Raw genomic sequence first — 27,992 nt, 5'->3', positions numbered from 1 at the left:
TGCTATTGTTGATTCCATGATAAGGTTTTAGCTGGAATGTCGCTGAAGCATTGCAAGGCAAGGAATATATTCCAGAGAAGAGAGCCATTATGTTCGTTAAAGCAGACACAAAGCCGAGCAAAAGCCTCACATTTCTTATCGTCCATGGTAGATCGGCAAATGCAAGTCGATCTGGGTAAACAATTGAAATTCCCTGCACACATTATCAGCTCTAAACTCCATCCAGATATAATTGTTTATTCTGAGGCCACAAAGCAAATCATGTTGCTGGAGTTAACGGTCCCATAGGAGAACATGCAGAAAGTCTTTGAGAGAAAGTTGGGAAAGTACAAAATACTCTTAGAAGAGTTCATAGCTTCCTAGTTGAAATAGGGTACAGACGCTTTGTAGGCCAGTCTATGATATGAACACGGATTAGATTAAGGATAACTGGGAAAAATAGAAGATGCTCGATTCAAATGATATTGGAGCGTGTAGAAAAACAAAACAACAGAAAACAAACAAACAAAAAACGAGGTGGTTATTGTTAAACAAGGCAAATGAGTGGCCCAAAATGACATGAACTGTTTTTACAGCCTAAGAAATAACTCCCTAAAAGTATAAAAGACTGGCTTGTAAGCGAAAATTTGTACAAACTCTAAAAGCTTAAACTATATGAGGGTTTAATAAATTATTTTTCTTATCTATTAGAATCTGGTTGGGGGTGGAGAAGACTATATAAAAAAAAACAATTCATAGCACAATCACGCCAATAGGTTGTTTTAACCGAGTTGAACTCCCACTACATTTAACAGAATCGCCTCCAACTAATGAAATCAAATGGCCCAAGGTAGTCAATTTACTTACCCGCGTTTCTCTATAAAAAAGTATGCACGATTAGCAATTTTCACTCCAGATATGTACCGAATGCTAACAGTATTCAGTATGGCACACCCACCAAAGAAGTCTGCTGATCAGGCCTGAAACTTCCATTGATATGGTTTTCAGTACTTATAACATACCTGATGGTTGGCACCAGTAGATATATGTATGTATATATAATGTGTGTATGCATATATATATATCGATTACATTATATATATATATAATGTGTGTATGCGCACATATGTATATATATATTTATATCTATCGATTACATTATATATATATATATATATATATATATATATATATACATATATGTATATATATATGTGTGTGTGTGTGTGTGTGTGGACGATTAAAATTTATTCCAGTTTTGTGTGCTCAGCACTCTAGTAGGTGTGATTGTCAGTGGCCATTAGCGATAATGAATAGCTTTTCATAAAAATAGAGCATTCTGAGTTGCTGAAAATGTTTAATATAATCATTTATATTTCACTGACTGTAATAAGCTTTTGCTGATAGCGTAATGTATAAGATGTATACTTATTGTCAAAACTGACGGGTGTCGATTCCAGTTTGATGTATTTGCTTGCCTATCTAGTCACGTTGAGAAGCTGTGATACAACAAAATTCTCTGTGGATTACTATATATATATATATATATATATATATATATATATATGGATTACAATATATATACATAGAGAGAGAAAGAGATAAAGAAAGAAAGAAAAATAGATAGATAGATAGTCATTCATATATGTGCATTTTATGTGCGTGTGAAAAGTGTAAACAAGAATTAAAAGCGCATTATGATTGTCAAATTTTCGATTTGCTGATGTAATTAAAGCGAGAAGCTGCCAGTAATCATGCGGTGTAAGTTTTATCTTTTTTAAACTTGGATGTGTATGGGCTATATCATCAATATTAAGCACTATCCTTCATATAAACTCAACAACTAAAGAATTACGCGAAGAAAGTAAATGATAACGGCGGTACTTGCCACCTAAAATACAACCTCAATTTATTTATATTTCGTGAAAGCAGACGAAGTAAATTATATTGAATCGAATTCAAAAAGCCAATTATTTTGCAATCATACTCGTGTAGACACTCCAGTCATTTCTCATACCGACCAGACGAGATTTATTTGTACATACGTCGTTGTTGAAGACAAAAAGCTGGATATCCAGCAATAATGTCTTAGTTGTATCTCTGAACACAGGAAATCAGCTGATACTATCAAGAAGTTAATGTTGGATCGACGTAGGGGAGAGATTCTTGATTTTTAAGATGTGATTAAGATGTGATTTTTAAGATGTGATAATACAACTAGTATAGCTAAAGTTCGTGAAACATAAATAAAAAAAAATCATCATCTTAATTTATGCGATTCTTATGCCTCAACTGAGAATTCAAATGCTATTATTATTTTTTTGAGTTAATGAGAGATACGACACATTTTTCTCTGCTTCCAATCGAAATGTTTTATCTTAACGCAAGAATATAACAATAACACGTTCGGTAACCACTGGGGGACAAATATGAAACTATTTGGTAAGTGAAAATGCAATTCTAAGGAGCAATATAATCACTAGCTTAATTAACTCTTTTAGAACACCTTCAAACCAGAGATGATGCGCACATTAGTTTGCATATACTTGAAGCTTCTTTATTTCGCATCTGTTTTACTGAGAAGAAATACTGCGACAAATAAATCTGACCTAAAAGTAAACTCCAAGAATCTGACCTTGATTTAGATATGTGCAATTCACGTAAAAGCGACACGAGCTTTCTTTAACCAAAACAGGGCAGACTAGAATTGGTTAATCAGTAAAAAAAAAAAATTGTAAAGAAATGTGAATAACACTTAAAAAGCGGATTAGAGAAAAGGAAAAGCTGCATTGGAAAAAGGAAGATGATGCAAGCGAAACATTTAAGCAAGACCTTTAGTGGAATCTTGACCAATATTTAGTATTATACAACTTCGAGATAAGATACAGAAAAATGCTTTGTTAATACTTACAAACATGTACAAAATTAAATACGAATGTTTTTTTTTAATATTTATAGACTTTATTAAAATATAATACATGTTCTTAAAACTATCAATAAATAAAAATGATTTAAAAATATATATTGATCTTCATAATCTGTTTAGGGCATTTATACTATGGATTAATATAAAATGTATCATTGTTGATCTTTTCAGTTACCGGTCTTCTAGTAATATATACTGTGTTTTATATACTTACAAAATTGATTTTTCTTCTCGCTCTGACACTGATATTAAGCTTACTTTTTCTATTAAAAAATTATTAAACGAACTTTTAATATACTCAGTCATGCATGTGCGAGCGTCTGCATGAAAGTCAACTAATTTGCACATTCCTTTAAAAAACGAACGTTAATTAATTACTTATTCATTTTATATAGTTTCTTATTAGACGATTGGTTTCATTTCACTACTAGGCTAAATTCTATTTATGCATATATTCTGCATTCTGCATAATTGCATATAATGCAAGAGAAAAACGTTATAGCAAACGGATATATATATATATATATATATATATATATGTGTGTGTGTGTGTGTGTGTGTGTGTGTGTGTCTGTGTGATCTTGTCAATGTATGATCAAACTCTGTTCTGAATATGTTTTAAAAATTTGATATATAGAGTATTTCGATATGCAGAATACCTTGATTTGGTTTTTAGCTGGAGAAAATTGCTGCTAAGTAGTTAAAATTGAAAACTAAACAATTGACTTTGGTGGGATAGGTCGAATAAAACATTGCTCCTGCGCATGTGCAACATTAAACATTGATAGCCCAAAGTGGATTAATTTTAGAACTTTCGTATCAATCTGTCAGTAGCTCAAATGATAACGATGGTAATAAGATTTATCTTTTTATAACTTTCGAAATCATAACTGTATATTGGAAAAATGATAAGAGAGAATTTTATATATAATGATCTAAAAAAATCTGTGTGCGTATTTTGCGTTCAGGCAACGCTAGGCGGCCTGCTGGTATGTATATATATATATATATATATATATATATATATATATATATATATATTGTGTATATATATATTGTGTATATATATATATTGTATATATATTATATATATATATATATATATATTGTATATATACATTACATATTTCATATATATTGTATATATACATTATATATAATTCATTTATATATATTATATATATTATATATATACATTATGTATATTGCATATATATATCATATACATAAATTATATATATTGTATAGATATTATATATATTATATATATTGTATATTAAATATTGTATATTATATATATGGTATATTATATATATATGGTATATTATATATATTGTATATTATATATATTATATATATATATATTATATAATTCATTATATGCATTATATATATATATAATATATACTATATCAATTAATTATTATATTATATATATTATATATCTTAAATATATTATATGTATTATAGATATTATTTTATATGTATTGTGTATTATGTTATATGTATTGTATATTATATATTATATGTATTGTATATTATATACATGTTGTATATTATATATATGTATTGTATATCATATATGTATATATTGTATATTATATATATTATATATCTTTAAATATTTATATATTATACGTTTTATGTTATATATATTACGTTATATATATTATATTATATATATCTGATTAATATTTTCAAATCAAAATTTTTATACATCAAAATTCCGGTAATAAATTTCAAATTGAATCTTGTACCTTTATTTTTAAAACCTATAGTAAAAAACATTTGGTTTAACAATTGTCATGCCTTGGATGAAATGCTTTTCTAACTTGTATCTTATCTTTTTAAGATTATATTTTAAAAATTTCCTTCTCTCTATTTCAGTTTGTATTTCTCCTCACGCAACAACTCATTTTTGCAACCCCCTCTTTGTATTATTACAGGTCTGAATATTCTCTCTGCTTCAATTTGTATTTCTCCTCAAACCACAAATCATTTTTTGCAACCTCCTATTTGTAATACTGGTCTGAATAATGAGAAAATCTGAATTTTTTAAACAAAAACTTTAAAATAACTTTTTAGATTAATTTTTTTTCAGAATAGAAAATCTTTAAAATTTAATAAGGAACATATTTCATATAGGTTTCATTAACAAATATTCAGTACATAACGAGAAAAATAGAGATGAAAATTTCAAAAGGACTGTATAACTGGTTACGGTCAATAGTAGTCCTCGCCAGCGAAAGTCTTTGTTATTGTTATTATATTATTATTATTTAAAACATTTTGTGTCCTGCTTTTTCGCGCGAGGACTAATTTATCTATTTGCCTTAGTTTCCTATAAATGTTTATATCTATATTACAATATACATGTTGATTCCTTTCCATTTTACATGCTATTTTTAAGAAAAACTATAAATAAAAGATTCAGTTAATTTATTTAAAAGTAATATTTAACTTCACCTCATGCTAATTATATAATCGGTTTTATGTTAAATCTAACTTTTCTGGCCTTATCTATATATATATGTGAAAGTGTGTGTGTGTGTGTGAGTGTGTGTGTGTGTGTCTGTCTGTCTGTGTACATTTCCATGCACAATAACTCTGTCAATTTTAAGTCTACAGACTCGAAATTTGATATATAGAGTATTACGATTTTGGAAAATCTTTGTAATCCGTTTTCGGCCAGAAATTTGGTTGTTAAGGGGCCATAGTTCAACGATTTGAACTCTACCAAAACTCCTCCGTCAATTGTGGGTATAAACAATTGAAATTTTAGATATGGGTTCCTTCGACATGGATCTAACTTAATAACTTGAGTTGAGCCCAAAACAATAAATGGTAAGGGGTCATAATAGGAGTCAAAGTTAAAAAAATTGAACTCTGTGGTCTCTACCAAATTACTCAGACAATTTCTGGTCTAAACATTTGAAATTTTACATAAACGGTATTCAGAGATAGGGCAAGCTTTTTAATCGGTCTGGGTCGAAAATTTGAGCAACCAATATATAAATGTATGTATGTATGTTTGCATGTCTGCCTAAAACTTTCGATAGAGGCGACGGATTTTCACAAGATCAGCATCGTTTGAAGCTCGACCCTTCAGACGACAAATACCGAAAAATTGGCTAAAAACATTAATTTCTTCACCTTCAACTGGGCACTTTTCTACAGGGAGGGGTCGCTTTTTTCGCCGATATTTTCGAAAGTCATCCCCTATTTTCGATTGTCTAGCCTTAATTTAAACCTATGTCACTTTCGGTTTGGTGGTGGTCGTAACAGCAAAGAGGTCATGTTTTTTTCTCGTTCTTTTCCTCCTTCACGGTACAGGTTCGAGCCTGCCTTCCTACTACCACTTTTTTTTTTTTTGCTCAACACACACCTCTGGACACCCGGGCAACGCCGGGAACCCATGCTAGTCTTTATATAAAACAGGTTATGTTTATCTTTTCGTTCCTTAGTTTTCGTGTTTTCTCACTATTATCGAGACAGTCTAAGGAACATAACTCGATTTCAGCACACATTTATTGACTTATTATTTTATCAAAATTTCGTTTTATTCTTAATCTAACATTCTAATTTTTGCTTTTATTAATCTCCCATGCTTAATTTTAAGCTTGCAGTTCTTACGTTACTCTCTGTATAGCAATTACTCAAGTAAGCATTGATTATATCTTTTTGGTTTACTAAGTTTATATTTTCTAGCTTTATCTACTATTGACCATTTTAATTCAAATTCTATTTTATTTTTACGTAGTTCCCTAACCCAATCCCTTAATGCAGTCGTGTTTCGCTTCTTATTTTTCATATTTATTCTTGTGATATCCTTATTTTTATCTTTATCTTCATCCAATTTTGTTCCTTATCTGGTCCTATGTTAAATGATGCAATCTGGTTTCGGTATCTGTCCTTGAAATTACATTCAGTTCCTCCTAGGGATATCTTTTTACTATTACCAACCTTAGCTTCACATTTGTATACGATTTCAGAATTTAAGCTATTGCCTTCCAATGGACATTTATTAGGTATTCTACAGTTACATTCTTTCTCAATATTTAATTCACCTACTTCAATCCCACTATTATTCCCTATTTTGTTAATTTTACAATTATTTGAGCTTATTATAGTTTTACTTACATTTGTGGCGGTTGAGTATGAAAGTTTAACCGCGTTCTTATTAATTATTTTACTTAATCTATTTTCTCGAGGGAAATTTCTTATCAATTATTTTGTAAAATTCTTTAATGATATTATTTTAAAAAGTGGATTAAACCAAACTTGCTATTGTGCCTATTTTTCTTTTTCACACCTACATTATTAACATTATATGCTTCCTTATCATTTTTAATTTAATTCTTTTTATTTTTATCTTTATTCTTATACCTGTTTAAAAATTCCTTACATTTCTTTTTCCCTTCATCGCCATGTTATATGATATTGTGTAATTGATCCTACTATCTTCATTTTCCGCTTCCTTAATGTATTTGATCTTTTCTTAATATCCTGATCGAGTTAATGCTTCATTATAGTGATCCTTATTTTTATCAAATATATTCTCATTTTGTGATATCCTTGAATTCTTTTTCATATACCGGAGATAATTGCTATTTTCATACTTTTAGGATAATTAGATTTATAGTCTATATAGAATAGTGTTTGGTTTAGTTTGTGACACGCTTCATATGTATTGTTATTAAGGTTTAAAGTTATATCTAAAAAACTCACTATCTTATAATTGTAATTTAATGATATTTCTAACTTAAGTTTCCGTATATTCTCACTGTATTATCCGCTGGAACTATTATGTTAGAATTGTATATGATTCTTTTGAATATCTTATTTATAGTACTTATTTTATGATTCATGTAGTTTTGCTTCTTTTTAATCTTTAAACTCTTCACAAGGTTCAACATGTCCTTTTCAAAGTTTTCCAATGACTGTATCTGTGGTGGGTTCATCCTTGTTTTAATTTTGTACATTTTGCAATAATTTGTTTTCTTGTTTTCGTCTGAAAATTTTCCATTTATGCTCTTATTCTGTGTGGTGATATTATTCTTTTCCTCCTCACTTTTAGTATTGTAATGTTAGATCCTTCATCTGATTCTTTTTATAAACTCGTTCATTATATGATATATATTGTATTATATATATTATTTACATTATATTACATTATACTATATATATATATATATATATATATATATATATATATATATATATATATATATAATCATTATATAAAAAGAACTTTGTCTGTTGCTCTGTGAGTTTTTTTTCGATGGACTCGAAAACGGCTAAGCCAATTTTTATGAAATTTTACATGAAGGTAATTTATGTTCCTGGCAGTGTACTTAGATATTTTTTTGTATTCGTATGTCTTCAATAAGTATTGATAATGGAAAAAAATCGATTAAAAAAAAAAAAACAAGCAATTTTGATGAAAGTTAACACCTTACACAGCCTAACATCACAAATGCTTTGAGAAGTTTTATTACCACACAAGCCGAAAGGCGTCATATAAAATCAACAGTAGGTTTTTGGATACAATAGGACGCATTCGAAATGAATGTTTCTGTTTAAAGCACAATTGAATCATGATGCTTGACTTTTTCATTTAAAGCTTAAATTCAAACCATTATCACGGCAAAGGCATTAAAGACAGGCATAAAAGTCAACAGTATGTTCTCTGATATGACAGAGACGCGTTCGAAATTAATATTTCTATTTAGAGTTTAATTGAAGAATGATACTTGATTTTTACATTTTAAACTTAAATTCAAACCATAATATATAAAACATAAAATCGACAGTAGGTTCTATACAGTACAATGTAAACTACAATGTATTTTGGATTAAGTCACTGCGGGGAGGCATGTGAAGCTTCTTCCCGGCGCACTCCAATGGGTCATCAACTAGAGCAGGTAATCACTCGATTTGATTAAAAATGGCCGATTTAACCAATTTCGATGACAATAAAAATATGGGAGTGTGAAACGTTTGCTGATTATCAATCCCGGACAACGTCGGGGTTTCCTGCTAAAATTAACAAAAACTTATTTTTTCGACAAGGGATACAAAGATTAAAGTTTTTTCTTTATTCTATGGAGTTTCAATTAACGGCCTATATCCTCAGAGGAAACATGGCTAGCGAAATAATATTCATAGGTAGTCTATAAATTTTGCTGGTTAGCACATAAATTAAATAAATACTAATATTTATATGGACTTCAAGTTTACATTATTATATAGTCTGTAATCTGAAATTTCTTAATTTTTCTTGAATATATATAGATATATAGTCACGGTATGTTTGTGTGTGTGTGTGTGTGTGTGCGTGTGTGTGACCATTGTAATGACTGAGTATAATGGAAGTAATTTATTGTTTGAATGTAAATAAATGCTATTATGATATAAAAATGTATTATTTTTTAATGCTTAATTGATGTGCTAAAAATATAACTAGTCTCTCCGTCATTTTTAATTTAACATACACTTTTGACACCGTCGTGGTCGTTGTAATAATAATAATAATAATAATAATAATAATAATAATAATAATAATAATAATTTTCGTCAAATATGTAAAATAAGTTATAGCAGTTTGGTTACATCTTTATCATCATAAGATCTGTATTGTTTTGCTTGTTCTAATCTTAGAAAAAATAATTCTAAAAAAATTGTTATATTTCATGCGTTTATTTTAGAGCTGACATTTTCTCTTATTCTGTTTTTCTCCGTTGATTAGCTCCCTCGTCTTTTTGTTGGTCAATTGCTTGAGATTAAGTCAATATGGGCAAATTGCAAAAGGCGCAACAGCCACATTTCTTGATTCAATGCTTTTGAACAAAATGCGCATAGGCGTGCGCATGCGTTTGTACGCATTTCATTTTCTTTTCTTCACACACAACCACGCATACAAACGCATACACTGACACGCAATTACACGGAAGTTAAATTTGTGTCAATTTTGTGCCAATTTTATTTTAATACTATGTACAGGATGGATTCATTATAATGGGAAATATTTCAAAGCTTTAAGGAATCAACTTGGAAACTACTTGAAGTCAATGACACACATATTGCTATGGTAGAACGAGCGTTAAAGTTATAAGTTGATACACATTTTAATTCTCTGAAGAAATTTCTATTAAGGGATCTTTTAGAAGTAGTGAAATGGGATTAATATTTAGACTTTATACAATTTTGAATTGTTTACATATCGTTTAAATCTCATTAAATGTGAGACTCCTTTAAATAATTTAATCCCTTTATGTCGATCTTCAGAGGTTAGGGATAATTTCTGCTATTGCAGTGCCCTATTCAGGAGTATAGATAAACATTTACGATATTAGTCTGAGTGGCCGACTTTCCACTGTTTACTCAGAATGACTGGTACGTCTGCAGTATTCATACCAGCACAGGATAAGTACTTGATGCCATTCTTACGTCGAAATGGGATATGGTCTTATTCAATTTTTAGAAGGTGCACCCTGCTAGGTGTTACCTTATCTTTGAAAAGGAGTTAGCTTATTGTCAGTCGCCTGAGCTGTCGCCACATAAGAATGCCGATGGTCTGTTAAAGTTATTTTTGCGGAACCACAATATAGCTCTCTCTAGTGCGGCAACTTTTCTATACTTCAACTTAGGGCCCTGCGCGACATTTTCCTGCAATGAGCAAGAAGTAAATATTGTTGATTTTCTACAATTCATTCAGAATGACTGGTTCGTCAATTGTGTTCATACCAGCGAAGGATGACTTCTTGGTATCATTCTGACAAACAAGAACTTTCTCGTTGATGAGCAGATCTTCTTTTGTAAGAATGAGATAACATCTTCCCTTTTAGAAGGGATTGTTTTATTACCTATCAACTGAAGTGTTCGAACCGGCAATTCCAACCGGGTCATTCTATATTATTATCACATAAAGGACAATTATTATCGATTGCCCGAGGGACATTTAACAGTAAATAAGAGTCCGTATTCTGCTATTTTTCGACTTGATCAGACTGCCTTTCTCTCGGGGTATTGTTTTTCACCATCTTCCGGCCTTGTGCCATAGTTTGCTGCATGAAGAAGCAATTAAATCAATACAACAATCCAAACTGATACTATTATTTCATGTAAAAACATATTCATATGTTTTTATTCTTAATCCTGTTTATATTTGTTTTGACATTTTATATAGGAGTAAAGTGTATTATCTGTTCTGATATTACATGTCATCGTTTCTGTCCTAAAATTTTATCCCAATCCAGTGTGTCCCTTTTTGTGGAGTTGAAATTTTGCCACAATAAAAACTAAACTTGCGTTTAACTCTGTCCTTGTGGGGAATGCAAATAAATAGAGACCGTTACATGTCATATTCCTTCTCTTCAAACGTTATAAAACCTACCAAATGCTAAGTTTGTAGCTAATAGTGACCTATGACAGCGATAAAATCATTACCATAACAAAATCAGCTATAGTTTTATTACAATGTGGTTAATTAACACTTCAATGACCAAACCATACCGCAATGATTCAATTTAATTTCGAAAATATAATTTAAATTATAATAATATGGTAAAAATAAAATACCGGTATAATTAAAAAAAAAAATATAGAAACTAAGCATATAAAACACTCCCGAACAATGTCGGAGAGAAGCGACCTACAGTTAATATATGAACTACGATAACTACAACACTTAAATATAATGTCAAGAATACATATTAGCGACTATGAGTCATCATAGATACAATTGTAGACATTTTTTAAATGCATATGTACACGTTCAATGTAAGCTCGCATTCGTTATTGGCAAAATCGATATTTTTCTTCCTTCCTTTCTTTCTTTCCATGTCTTCTGGTAGTAATTAGTATAATGTCAGCAACAGTGACTGATATAAAGTAAAATCATTTAATAAGATCAGATTAGGAATATCAAAGAAAATGTTTGTCTAATTTTAATTGTGTAAAGTAAAGAAAACTATAATCTGAAACTAATTCGATCTCAGTTATAACTATCTTATAAAATATATTCCGTGTTTTTTAATAATCAGAAGCGTCTATAGCCAGCTATAAAAGAAACGATTTTCTCATAAATAGATCAATTTTTTTTTCAAAATATGTAAAAGCACACACGCACATATGTATTGTATTATTTATACATAATTACTGATTCATATATACATACTACGAAGTAGTATATAATACTTATGGCAAGTAATCTACACAGAAACATCCGTGACCAGTCTTTAAATTAATTCACCAAACATTTAGTCTGTCGAATTAATTCTAGGAAAGACCCACAAACGTTTTTGTGTAGTTCACATACATGTGATTCAGTTATGAAAAACCAATAATCAGATCACATGAAAAGTAAAATGAAATACTTGAATAACAGGCCTCCGGAAAAAATAATTACTTTCTTTCAGAAAATTGCACGAAACAATAAACGTATATAACGGTTAAACACGGTAGATAGAATTACACCATTTATTCGTGATCATTGTACCTATTTACTATGCCTCCCCACGGGACAGAGTTAGACACCAGGGTATGTTATTCAAAAATGAACAATTTTAAATATTACGCTCCTCGTATGAATGTTTATAACTGTGAATATGGGCTTTTAAAACCAGCTCAGAATTTTGAATTTACACATTTACACAGTATAATAGATAATAAGATAATAATGTGTAAGTCACGTAAAGACTAAAAAAGAAACGCGAGAATTGGGCACACACATTTATTGCTACTGAGTTAAATCACGTAAAACAAATCTATAATCTTAACTTTAAAGAACAATTAGCAAAACGTATTTAATACGTAAATACAAATTTCACTATTATTTTGATCTGTTAAATTTCATTTCATGCAACATTTTAAAATTTTATTTTAACTATCGAAATACACATTTTAAAAGATAATGAGTGATATTCTTAATTTACGTGATTAAAATGTTATTTCAAACTGAAGCATGATAGATCGACGGATCGACCGACGAAACCTGTTTCTAGGAATGCTATTTATAAGAAACAGGTTGATAAAAATTATGTTTAAACGTATTCGTGACAAATAGAACAACAGATGTAACATCATGTAGAAATACTTAATCGCATCACTAAGAATCGTTTAGATGAGATATTGTAAGGAAACTTTCACATCAAAACGTAATTATTCAAATATGTTAGACGTAAATATCGTAAATCTACGCTATATGACTATTAGGTTCAAACAATTGCACAGATATTAGCGTTTCTCATAATCTCTAACCACAGTTCACCTCAAATGATTTTAGATTTTAGATTACTCCCTTCCTTTCATCTCCTATCTACCTTTTCATTCTCCAACTCCTGATCCCAGATTTCGCTAATACCTATCTTGCGATGAAAGTTTCCTTTCATTCTGTCAATATTTTGCCACGCTTTCTTCACCATTACAATTGTCAGTGATAGTCATAATTTGTTTAACTGTACAAATTTAGCTTATGGCATCCCGGAAAAAGGGCAATTAAAAAACGCAAATACGTTGTCAGTGACTGTTCTAAATTTTATTTTCGTTAGAATAGTAATCGTTTTGTCTTATGAACTATTAATCGTTATTTATTTCTATTATTATACTAAAGTTTAGTTAATGAAAATTTGTTCCACTGAAGCTTTTTCGTATTACGCAAAATGCATGGTAAAATATTCCATACGTTTAGGATTGAGTTTTGTTTCAAAGATATCTATTTTAATTGTTATAATTAGACGGAATTTGTATTACACTTCCCAAGTCACTTCTCACTTACTAAAGCTCTATTTATTACTCCCAACATTTTTTTTACTATATGTTTATTGTTTGACAATATTACAATCATCCTCGCTTCTATCTCTCTTTCCCTCTCTAAAAGCTTAAGATTAAATTCAATTATAAAATATCACAAGTAATACTATTAACCCATATCCAGAGAGAGAGAGAGAGAGAGAGAGAGAGAGAGAGAGAGAGAGAGAGAGAGAGAGAGAGAGAGAGAGAGAGACGCGCGATATAGTGAGCAGAAAGAGACTTTTGTTTATTTATTTAAATTATTTGCATTTGCAAACTATTTCTTGATTCAAATAATTTAACATGAGCACGATGAATGATGCAACGTGTCATACTTTTTGTAGTCACCTTTCATTTATAACATATAATACTTAAACATTAATTATTATATATAATTATATATATATTTAGTACTATATATATATATATATATATATATAATTAACACTGTATAGATATATGAATATATGATAGTATACATATATATCTGTTTATATATCTGACTATATATATAATACTATGTAATACATATCTGACTATATCTATGGCTAAACATACATATACATACATATATATTTTATATTGTATATGCGCATGTGTAGATATGACACACACACACACACACACACACACACACACACACACACACACACACACACACACACATATATATATATATATATATATATATATATAATTATTTCCACAGCCCAAAGAACGCCGCAGCTTACAAGAGCCACGCCAACCAACGAATCGGAAGTCTAAGACTCGAGTTTCGCCCTCCACAGCTTGATTTCGTCGCGGTCTACTTGATCTGTGTTGGTTAATAGAATTTCTTGTGTGCGGGGCGTTTGCTCAGTTAGTAAAGTGTTTGCCTCGCATGCAGGATGTTCGGGTTTCAAATTCCGGGTGCGGATATGTCTGACTGATGAGCCCAAATAATGGCGAAACTCGAGTCTTAGACTTCCGGTTCGTTGGCTGGCGTGGCTCTTGTGGGCTGCGGCGTTCTTTGGGCTATGGAAATAATTATATATAATCTCTCACATTCTGAAAATTATATATATATATATATATATATATATATATATATATATATATATATGACTATTTTTTGTTTCATATTAGATCAGTCGAATTTTTCAGCAATCAAGGGGGTTAAAACTTGATCTCTATATGAGATACATAGATATTCGAATATTCCATTAAAGTTCTTTACCTTTCGAACACTGAGTTAACAAATAAGTGTACAACATTATTGCCCCCCTCCCAACTGAGTCTGAATATATATATATATATATAATATATGTATATATATATATATATATGTATATCTCTAATATATAACTATATATATATATATATGACTATATATATATATGACTACATATATGTATATATATATGACTATATATACATATATGACTATATATATATATATATATATATATATATATGACTACGTATATCTATCTATCTCTCTCTCTCTCTCTCTCTCTCTCTCGCTATATATATATATATGCCTGTATATATGTAGGTATATATATAAGTTTATATATTAACATAAATGACTATATATATATATATATATATATGTATATGGGTCTCTATATATGTTTGACCATATATATATATATATATATATATATATATATATATATATATGACTGTATATATATATGACTGTGACTGTATATATGTAGGTATATATATAAGTTTATATATTAACATAAATGACTATATATATGACTATATATATGACTATATATATATATATATATATGTATATGTGTCTCTATATATGTATGACCATATGCGTATATATATATGTGTGTGTGTCTATATATATGTATGACTATATATATTTTATATATGACTATATAGATATATATATATTATATATAGCTATATATATTTATATATAGAGCTATATATTCGCGCATATTTTATTGAAGAGGATCTTCGTTCTTCTTTTTATGATCTTTCTTTCGAATTTTTCTTGTTTTCGTACAAGTATTTTTGTTGTGGGATCCAAAGTTCTTATAAAGTCCCTCAGTTTACCGAACGTTTTCGGTCTCGATTGACCATCGTCAGGGTTGTTCTTCCTGTGCATCCTACTTATTGATTGATTTGTTCTCTGCCGTTTTACTGTTTTTATTACTAATTTACTATGTGTAGTTTCGCCTAATTTGAATTTTTTTCTCTTCCTTTTTTTTCCTTTCTTTTTTTCCTTCCTCTTCACCACTATCGTGTTAGAATAGGTGGAGAATTCGGCTGCTGGTGTCAAAGTTTATTTTATTAATGGTTGGGTTTTTACTTTTTATTAACAATGCTTCTAGCATTGTTAGTCGTTGGTAATTATTGCAAGATAACGTTCGGTATACTAGGGGACTTTATAAGAACTTTGGATCCCACAACAAAAATACTTGTACGAAAACAAGAAAAATTCGAAAGAAAGATCATAAAAAGAAGAACGAAGATCCTCTTCAATAAAATATGCGCGAATAATGAAATCCTGCCTAAATATACAAAACTCAGAGCTATATATTATATATAGCTATATATATTATGTACAGCTATTTATATTTAAATATATGTGACTATATACATGTATATATTTATGACTTTATGGATATGTATGGAATATATATATATATGACTATATATATATATATATATATATATATATATATATATATATATATATGACTCTGTATACCTATGTGTATATATGCATATATATGTGTGTGCTTGTCTTGCATTTTTCTTAGTGTGGATTTTAAGAAATACAATGGCTCATAAATTTATATTGATGTTTTTTGAGAAAATGAATAAATGTTTGGCTATTGTGGATTAACTATTTTAATTAATAACTTTTAAAAATATAAACTACTATTTCTATAAACATTAATTTTATAAATGTCTCGAAATAGATCTTGTATCTTCGTCATGCATTTCATAGCACGGGTGAAATATTATATCTATCGTGTCATTGAAGCATAGTTGCGGTCCGTAATATATAAATATGGTTGCGATTTGGCAACAGTATTAATATATAAAGTATCAGTATGGGAATTGAGCAAATTGATATCTGAGTACGGCAAAAAACTATGCTTTATTTTAAAGTTTTTATATACCTCAACATACTTATGTCTTGTGAAAATATCAATTAAGGTCGTCTCTGCGGTTATACATTCTTCAGTCGTTATACGTTAAGTTTTGATGTTATATGAAGAGTTTTAATTCAGTTGGCGTGTATATGCCACTTTTTTTATTTGTAAGATAATGCGTTGGTGTATGAGTGCGTAAATCATTGATACCCTAAAGAAATGCATGATACCACTCATCTATATATTTTATGTTCGGCATTAAATAATTGGGTGAGAAAAAATGCGATCTGTCATATTTGTAAAAAAACAAAGGCAAATTGTGCGTGCGTATGTTTGCATATGAAAGAGTATATCATAGTGAATCTATAACACACCCGCACGCGCGTGTGTTATAGATAGACAATTTGATCATGACTTTTCGTTGACAGATTATTTCATTATGTATTTTTATAAAGGATTACTTGTCATAGTTTCCCAATAAAATACACTACATACATCACACATACATACACTGCATACACACATATGTGTGTGTGTGTGTATGATGTCAGTAGTGTATATATATGTGTGATGTATGTAGTACATTATATTGAGAATCTATGACAATAAGTAATCCTTCTTTATAGAAATATATCATGATATAATCTGTAAACGAAAATCATGATCACATTGTCGGTGCCGTGTTTTTGAATAAAACTTCGCATATAAATCTATATATCTATGGAACTCCCTTTTTCTCACTGATATATATATATATATATATATATATATATATATATATATATATATATATATATATATATATATATATATGGGGGGTATAATTACAAATCCGCAGCGAGGTTTATTGAACTACCACTGTATAAAATAATGGCCGCTAACAGCAACAAGTGATCGCATCTTTGTGAGAATGTTCTAACACTAAGGCAACATCTAAAAAGGGGGAAAAACACAAATCAAATATCGTAGTTTGACCACTGTCATAGCATACTTTGTCCAATATTTTCTCCATTCTTCATCTAGATCTCCAAGTGGTCTAAAAAAGACTGCCAGTAAGTCACAATCAGGAGGGAGAAATTTATTATTTTACAAAACACTACATTTGTTTGATCGTCATATATAAACGTATTCATAGAAAAACTAGAAATCCAGATTGTAAAGCTTAAGACACCAAGAAGAACCGTTTTTCAGTTCATGCTTGGACGAACTAGTTGCCTTGTTATATAAACAGCGATCACATTTGGTACTCCTTCGATGTCCTCGAAGTCTTCAATCATATTTTCTAATTCCGAGAATTGTTAACATCATAAAATCTCAACCAGTAATCCAGCGTATTTTGATAAGAAAAAACACCACGAAAGCGATATCCTACGATGTTAAATTATAAATGGCATTTTTAGACTTACGTCTCAAAGATTGGGGAAACTAAATCATAACTTGTAACTGCGGAATGATTTATAGTTCCTTGCGTCGGTCGTTTAACAGAGCTTACATCTAAATTATTTTCCAAATTTCCCTTTTTAGATATATAATCTGGCTTTGATTGATTAAGATTTTAAGCTATGCGGATGCTTGCATCTGATCTACTGGGACATAAAGCACAAACTCTAGGGGGCTAATCTAACTTGTTCCGTTTTCCGTCTTTCCGTGTTGTCAAATAGTCACCTAAGTCTTATCTCAATTTGTCATCTGGATGATTTCCATAAGTTATTAATATTACAAACTTAACAGCCTCTTCTCACACATTTGTATGTATATGAATAAAACAAAACTGAAAATTGTTCATCGACGTTTCATCTATATTAATTAGTATCTAATAATTATAATGACTTCAACACTCACTTTGTCTCCTTATAATAAAACTAAATTTATATATATATATATATATATATATATATATATATATATATATATATATATATATATATATATATATATATATATATATATATAGGTTTCGTCTAGTTTGTTGTCTCGGAATTGAGAGGAATCCATAAGAGACCATTTTACTATGGCTGTAACGTTCGAAATACGCTTAGCCTACCATTTACTAAAGTAAACTAATCTTCTGTCAAATGCTGCCTGCGTGTGGAGGTAAGGATGGTGGTAAATATTAACTCTTAGCTATATCGATCAGAGGTCAAAGGAGCTCATCTCCAGAACAAGCGTTTATCCACGTGGGCATGGTCTTTAATGAAATACATTCTAGTTCTGTCTTCTTCTCTTTCAATATATATATATATATATATATATATATATATATATATATATATATATATATATATATATATATATATCATATAAAACTGTGGTATTTCGTTATCTTTTCCCTCTCAGATATGTTTAAGCCAGCATTATAACTAGACTTGTTACTTTCTACTCTTGTCACAGGTTTAGCAACTCCGTTTTCTAGGTATGTGGCTGTAGAAATTGCATCGTCATAGTGGATGGCGTATGACCGTTCTTTCTGATATATGTTCCGATGAGTTGCTGCTACACTGGATGTTCAATATTTTACGGATGGTCCAGTGGAGATATTTACACACTCCATTGTGTTGCATTGTATAGTAGTCTTCCTTCAGCAAAATCTTACAACTGGATGCCAAGTGACTCATACTCTTTGCTTTTGCGTAGTAGAATCTGCACTTGCTGTTATTGCTGAGACCACTCATCTTTAAAGCATTGGTTATCAAGTCTTGAGTGCGCATATGATAATGTGTGTATTTATTTATAGTCATGTTTATACAGTCATTGGGCTGACACACATACAGAAATATACATATTAGTGCTTATGGTTTGTGTCTGTCACATATTAAACACACATACATATACCTACATTTGCATATTCATGTAAACACGTGTTTATGCAAATATAGAATATGCATGTAAATATACAATATGTGTGTCATACATGATCTTTACATGCACATCCACACAGGCACAAACACTCATTCACTCATCGCTGAAGAGATAGCGAAGCAGTCTCTCTGTAGATTACGATGTATTTGACCTCATTTTAGTCTCAAAAGGGAATTACTACCCCTTGTAACGGTATTTACACGGATATTCTATTGTTAAGCAACGGTTGCGCAATAACCAATTGAAAGGCGAAATACAGGACGACTAAAAGCAAAATCTGTATGAGCAGATAGAAAGACTGGTAGATTTTCTTCTCATAGACTACTTGCATAATCAAGAGTTAAGGGTTCTGTCTACCTTATTATTTTAATACATGGCCGTGTATAAATAAAAGTAATGCATATATACGATAAAAACCGGCACGTTGAGTACACAATTCTCATCCGCAAGGCGATTTCTCTTTTCTTTCACTGTATGTGTATATATATATATATATATATATATATATATATATATATATATATATATATATATATATATATATATATATATATGCATACACATTTAAGTTTATTATTACTTTTTATTTTCATTATTTAATCCTTTAACTTTACCCGAATTCACTATTTTAATTTAATTTTACTTGTTGTATCTGTGTTTATATATATATATATATATATATATATATATATATATATATATATATATATATATATATATATATGTGTGTGTGTGTGTGTGTATGTGTGTATGTTTGTATATATATATATAATATATATATATATTATTTTTCTCTATTTTTATTAATTTTTACTCATTGTGGCTATTAATATTATTGTCATTGTTTATTCTTATAATACATAGGTTTATAATTTTTATGATTTTATGTAAAATTTTCTTGAACTTCTCTCAGTGTAAGTTTTAAACTGTACATTTTTGACAGTCTATTCAAATAGGTTAGGGGATAATTTGTGTTAAAATAGTCATTGAAGTACCAATATTTTCAATTTAGTTAATGAATTTAATTATTCTTTAACTATTTGTTCTATGTTTTAAAGTTTTAATTTCTAATCAATCACTAATTGTGAAAATTTTATTTGTATGTTTATATGTATATCTGTAAAATGAACAATCTTCATTTTACATGTTATGACCCATTGTATGTTTGTTATATCTGTTTTATAAAAAAAATTTAATTGAGTTGTAATTACCATAATATATCTTTCTGTAGATTTGATATATAACTGTTTGATGCTCTCACACTGGACATTATGTTATATTTGAACTTTATACTTAGTTTTATTTTCTTCTTCTGAGGATGAGATTTGGTAGCAATTAAACAAATATCGTCTCATAAACGATCGTACACAAAATTGCTGTTTATGTTGAATTCTTGGGGCGAATATAAATGATTATCTCATGAAACTATTTACCTACTATTTCTTTGTTTCTCTCTCTCTCTCTCATATATATATATATATATATATATATATATATATATATATATATATATATAAAGAGGGAGAGAGAGAAGAGGTATTGACTTTTGAGAAAAAATCAATTACAAACAAAACAACTCACTGTTTTATTTATTTTAAACTTCAGCATTTTGGATATTATTGAAAGCATAAATAAATGTTTCTTTTATTTCAATTTTGTCCTCTTTTACCACATACTTGTTTATGTATATATACTCGTAAGAGACTAAAGAATCTATAGTATTGTTTTACACACATATTCAGTCATTCTATATTATCTGTGTTTATCTACATATGTGTGAGAATGCATGTATATACGCACATGTACGTATTTTCGTGTGTTGTTATAGATATACATATGAATATATACTCCCATATCAAGTTATGTATATTCATATATACACGTGAGTGGGAGCAACGTGGTATTCTACAGCTGGTGAAGAGAGAACATATTAGTCGAAACGTGTCTTGTACACTGAAAAAAAATGCTCAGGTCGTTCAATAAATAATCATGTTAATATAACATCAAAATCAAACAGAAAACCAATGCAGAATATAAAAACAATGAACATTGAAGTATATAAAAAACTTAAACAACAACAACAACAACAACAACAATGCATTTTTTTGTTTACATTCATTCGATCTTTCATTGATTCTTACGCTCTCCGTTATCGCGCTCTCTCTCTCTTTCTCTCTCTTTTTAACTAATTCATAAAACATTTTCAAATAAATAAACAAATATAGAAAAAAAATCATAAAAGGATATCCCCATTCAATGATGATTTTTGCATACTTGCGAATGAAGTTTTCCTCGCTGAAGATGAATAACGAGCGGTTGGCAGATGACCCCATACCCGGCAGGCTTACGGTGGCCGCCTTCTTGGCCACGAACTGAAGGGAGCCGTCATGCGTGTAATCACCGTCGTCACGACCCCCTGATTCAGCCGAGAAGGTATTCATCCTGGTAATAAAGTAAACAATCCAAGAAAACACGAAGGTTAGTTGTATTTGACTATCAAGGGGTCTCCTCTAGCCGTTTGGTGTTGCTATAAACGCAGGCGCGACAACGAAGGGAGGCAACTGACGCAGATGGCCACATCGTCACCCTGTTTTGAAATATTCAATAATTTGATATTTATCTTTTTACAAGAAATAGAGAGACAGAGAAAAGTACTCTGTTTCTTTCTTTTTTTGTTTAATAATTAAGAAATTTTTATAGCATTTATTTTTTAATTTTCGGCATCGTTTACTCGTGCCGAGCTTGTTCGCTATAATATTTTTTATTTTTTTTAAACCTTGTTCTTAAAAAATCCCAGTTTATTTTTGTTGGGTTTCTTTTTTTATGTATATATATATTTCCCCCTTTTTTAATATTTGGTTGACATATATCCACACACATACATACATATATATATATATATATATATATATATATATATATATATATATATATATATATATATATATATATATATATATATATATATATAAATGTATATATGTATATATATACGCGATATGTGATTGGTATTTTCTGGATTTTAATCCCTTACACGGGAAGTATGACAAAACATCGACTTTGGCCCCCAACAGTGACCATGCAGCAACACACTGCGATCACGGTTGTCCCTGCTATCAACATCGATTGAATGAATCGCCATCATACCGCTTCAGATGAGAGGGGAGGGGCGGGGTGAAGTTTAAAACATATAAAAATAATATATATATATATGCATATATAACTATATATATCTATATATATAAAGCTGTAAAGTGTTGGGAAATGGAGTGAGATATTGGTATGATTAATCACGGTAATAAATAATAATGATCCCAGTTTTCATGACGTAGAGAAAGAGAGATGACAAAGTGCGTGAGTGTTTTCAGATTTGATCACGAATGTGTGTGTTTCTTTTCCGTGTTCTTGTCGTTGAACTTATAGCAGTCAGACATTATTTTACTGTGTAGTGTGTGACAGGTCGAGGCCAGGAGGGGACAGACAGAGTGTCAAAGATGTGGGATGGGGGAACGGAATCGCCCAGTGACAACAGGTAAAAACTCTAGTGTTACAGACACACTGCAATTAAAATAAAGAAAGGGAGATTTAAAAGAATGGACACGATAACGAACAAATGGGGCTAATATTTAAGGGGCACTAACCCAAAGTAAAATAAAACCTTAAAAGTAGGAAAAAGCGGGGGAACTAAACTACAAATTCTAACTAAACTACTAGAAATCAAAATTAGTTAATAACCCTTGTAATTATTAAGAAACTCTAACTTCTAAGTGGGGTTATAAAAATACTCCATTAGTGAAGTAATAGCGCTACCCGCCTTTACAAATATGTACGTTTAAATGCATGTGTATGCTTTTTACTAAATTACTGAATGCGTGCATATATAAATATGTGTGTGTGTGTGTGTGTGTGTGTTTATGAGTGCATATGTTTGTGTGTTTGTGTATGTTTGATAGGGTATATGTTGCTCTGGAGAAACCGTTGCGGATGAAATAATTTTTTATCTAAAAACCACCGTGGTCTTTTTAATTCTTCCATATAACCTTCTCTCTCTCTCTCTCTCTCTCTCTCTCTCTCTCTCTCTCTCTCTCTCTCACACACACACTTTCACTCTCTCTATCTATCTATATACATGTGCTTATATATATATGTATATATATATATATATATATATATATATATATATATATATATATATTAAAGCAAAAAATAAAATCCCAAGAAAATGACCAATTAAAAATAAACACCACAATTACAGAACACGGAAGAAACACACACAATCTCCCGATAAATTGTTATTCCAATTTGTTTTTGTTCTTCATCATTGTTGTTCTTTTCTTTTAACATTGTTTACTTGATTTTTGTTTCTTTTCTTTTCCTTTCTTTGTTATTGTATTGGAATCAAGCAAATGATAGCTTTTTTTGTTTTACACGGAGACGTAACGAGAAAGAGATATAGATGGTATAGGGAGGAAGAACGCGCTTGCGGTTATCACACGGTGTGATAAAAAGAAAACAGGCAGAGAAGGAAAAAGATATCTCTTACCAATCTTCTTTGAAAAAAAACATGAGAAAAAAAACAGGAAAAAACCGTATTAATAAGGTGTCCGCATCGTTCTTTCAGCTCCCTCAGTGGAATGGTAAAGCATTAAACATACATTTTAGCTGGTGGAATACAACTGAAATACTCTTCTGTACATTGTCCGACCTGAAGTGTGTATACTGAACCATCAAATATTAATGTATGTTTGGCCTTTTGAGACGAAGACATCGAATTCAGTCTCTGGCCGACCAATAGAAACCCACGGGCGCGTACATTATTGGAAGATGTGAAAAATTTAGACGATTGCTGACGTCAGGTAATGTATAGCGTCCCGGCGTAGGATGGTGCAGCGTAATGCTTACACATACAGAGAGAGGAAGAGAGAAGGGGATAGAAAGAGGAACGAAGGAGGTACGCTCAAGAAAAGGGAGTAGCGTGAGGAGAGAATCAGAAAGAAGAAGAGCAATTATAGAACGAAGTGTGAGAGGTGCTAAATGGAGAGCAAGAAGAAACGGGCCAAAGTAAGAGTTAAACCTAAGAGAGAGGAGGAATGTATAAAAAAGGAGAGCAAATAGAATGGAAATGGGATGCAATGGAGAGCGATGATGGGGATATAGCGTCAACAGGCTTTTGATAAAAACAAACAAAAAAAACCCCCGGAAATCTTAACATGTAGAGACGAGATGAATCTAAAATATGGAATAGAAACCTGCAAGATCAATTCCTATATGGGTCATTTAGTGACAATAATATTTGTATTCTTTATTGATAACATTTGGTAATGTAATGATATATCGGAATATCTTTATAGCGAACAATACAATTTCTTTTTAATACAGCGAAACGAGAGAATTCAATGAAAATATTTTTTCAGGTAACACAAAAAATTATTCTGATGATGCTAAAAGAGTACGATGAAATATCTACGATTGTGTGTTTGCGCGCGTGTGTGCGTTTGTGTATTTATTTATACACGATAAGATTTTTGAACTGAAGTGAGCGTCTGCTAGGAAGGCGGGAAGAAAACAGAGAAGGAGGGAAGAAGTAACAAAATTTAAAAAAAAATGAAGAGTCAATGCCATCAAAATAAAGAGTACAGACACAGAAAGAGAGGACACGATAAACAGATCAACGTAAAAACCAAGTGAAAAATATTCATAGACAGAACATTGCAATTGTAAATGGAGATTTACGTTGAAACAGAATCCAGATTAGTATGACAGACAAAGATGTGAATATATAAACTGTGTCATACACGCATACTAATATATATATATATATATATATATATATATATATATATATATATATATGTATATGTATGTATATATATATGTATATATATATGTATATGTATGTATATATATATGTATATATATATGTATATATATGTATGTATATGTATGTATATATATATGTATATATATGTATGTATATGTATGTATATATATATGTATATATATATGTATATATATATATATGTATGTATATGTATGTATATATATATTTATATATATATGTATATATATATATGTATATATATGTATATATATATGTATATATATATGTATATATATATGTATATATATATGTTGTTTTGAAAAAAGAAAAACCGAATGAATTTATGAAATGATCAACGTTTCGTCCCTATTACAGAAGACATCTTCAGGATATATATATATATATATATATATATATATATATATATATATATATATATATATATATATATATATATATATATATAATGATAGAGAAAGGCTGAGGAATATATAAACATAATGAGCTAGATAGTTATTAAGTAAATCGAAAGATACATATGTAAGTAGATAAATGGATAGATTTTCCGGCTAATACACACACACACACACACACACACACACACACACACACACACACACACACACACACACACACATATATATATGTGTGTGTGTGTGTGTGTGTGTGTGTGTGTGTGTGTGTTAAATTAAGGAACAAAAAGTATGAAGGATTTTTAGGTTTAAAATAACTAATGATTAAACATCAAATATTCGGTGACAAATCTTCAAAAAATAGACGATTTCTATAGCAGGAATGTGTGACGCCTAAGTTGCTTTCTTTTTTTTTGTTACTTTCGAAAGATGTCCTTTTATTAATGTAGTTCCTACTGTTGCTTTTCTTTAATCAAACATATTATTTCGTAGAAAATCTCATCAGCAACCTTAACTGAAAACGCAACAAAGCAGCGATCCGTTCACTTTCGTTTTATTCACTACTACTACTTCTACTACTACTTCTACTACTACTACTACTACTACTATGGAGCACGTGTGGTGTTATGGAAACTGAGGCAGACTATGTGATCGTCAAAGTCAAGATCAAATCAAGTCAAATTAAACTGACACAGATCGTTGGGCTTATATCAAAGTGGAGTAAGGTTCTGCTTGGCTCCAAGAGGCCAGTCTCCCAGATTACCCCTACTTTTATAAACGCCTTTTAAATCATGATAAATTCTGCATCCATCGAATGTCTCCTCTTTGAGAGGTGGGGTCTGGATTCCTCCGCTATAAACTGACGTCATGTCAAATTTTGCACTTGCGGGAGAGGTGGTCAAGTAAATATATGATATAATATAATTAATAAAGGTATGAACACTCCTCGATTAAGTTTGGATTAATTAACGAGTCGAAACTCCAAAAAATAGTTTACAATGGCTATTACGTTAATGCATTAAATCATCGGAAAATAATTGATATACTATAAAGCAAAAGAAAACAAACGAAACTTCTGCTACTACTACTACTTTTTCTAATGGGTAGTGTAGTTCATATCTCGTGAAGATGATTAATAAAAAATGTTGCGAGTTCCAAACCCAAGCATTATTGTAGGCGTTTACCATTAACACGTTAAAACATGTGAACTCTTTAAGCGAATACAAGTAGACATTAAATGCGCATTTCAATAGGAATTTGTAAATAATCCAGTTAATTAATAAGAGCATAGCTCAAGTAGTACCGCTGTTGATATTGTGACGAGATGGAATCTATGAGAAATATACTTTTAACCAACTAATAGCCAACTAATATATATATATATATATATATATATATATATATATATATATATATATATATATACTGTGTATATTTACTTATATATACTTTATGTTTATATGCTGTGTGATGTGTGCATATATGTAGATATATACACATATCATAGTATATATACGTGCAGTATAATATAAATATGCATACAGTATATATATGAATGGTTGACAACCATTTATACCGTATTATATATACATATATATATATATATATATATGTGTGTGTGTGTGTGTGTCTGTGTGTGTGTGTTATTATTATTTCGTGCATATACACATATTATAAAATGATATAATCTATTGTGTACTGATTTTCGGCAATTACTTCAATAGGGGTTATTACGTTAGTAAAGATTAAAAGAAGTAGTATGAAAATATATTCATGGCAATTAAGCTACACAGAGATGTCTATATTTCATTACCAAGTGAACCCTATGAGGACAAAACTTTTGTATAGCTTAATTGCCATAGGTATATTTTCATATATATCGTTATATAGCTATCTTTCTTTCTTTCTTTCTTTCCAACACGATGTTCATATTTATCTACTCTCTTTCCTCTCTCTGTATATATGTATATATATAATTAATTTAAATTATTAATACCATGACAAACGTGACATCACTAGAATTATTCATGCTAAATTTTGTGCAATTCTAAGCGGTACTTTTATTATTATTATTGTTAAAAGTATTAATGACAGTA

General features: G+C 29.9%; 2 protein-coding genes across 5 annotated transcripts in view; one reads left to right on the top strand and one right to left on the bottom strand.

The window, feature by feature from the left end:
• Nucleotides 1-27,992, bottom strand: part of LOC145241391 (voltage-dependent calcium channel type A subunit alpha-1-like) — a 1,447,749-nt gene that overhangs the window by 453,365 nt on the left and 966,392 nt on the right. The window contains exon 3 of the mRNA XM_080104315.1: nucleotides 21,910-22,104. Coding sequence (XP_079960441.1) covers nucleotides 21,910-22,104 — 195 coding nt within the window. The remainder of the gene's footprint in view (nucleotides 1-21,909; nucleotides 22,105-27,992) is intronic.
• Nucleotides 1-27,992, top strand: part of LOC145241393 (uncharacterized) — a 421,614-nt gene that overhangs the window by 250,207 nt on the left and 143,415 nt on the right. The gene's annotated exons all lie outside the window — the stretch shown is intronic.

Source organism: Euprymna scolopes, chromosome 20, assembly GCF_053919585.1.
Source record: "Euprymna scolopes isolate OS-2025 chromosome 20, ASM5391958v1, whole genome shotgun sequence".
Classification (NCBI taxonomy): domain Eukaryota; kingdom Metazoa; phylum Mollusca; class Cephalopoda; order Sepiida; family Sepiolidae; genus Euprymna; species Euprymna scolopes.
Note: the sequence above shows the minus strand (reverse complement) of the source record. Positions and strands in the feature narration are given on the sequence as shown.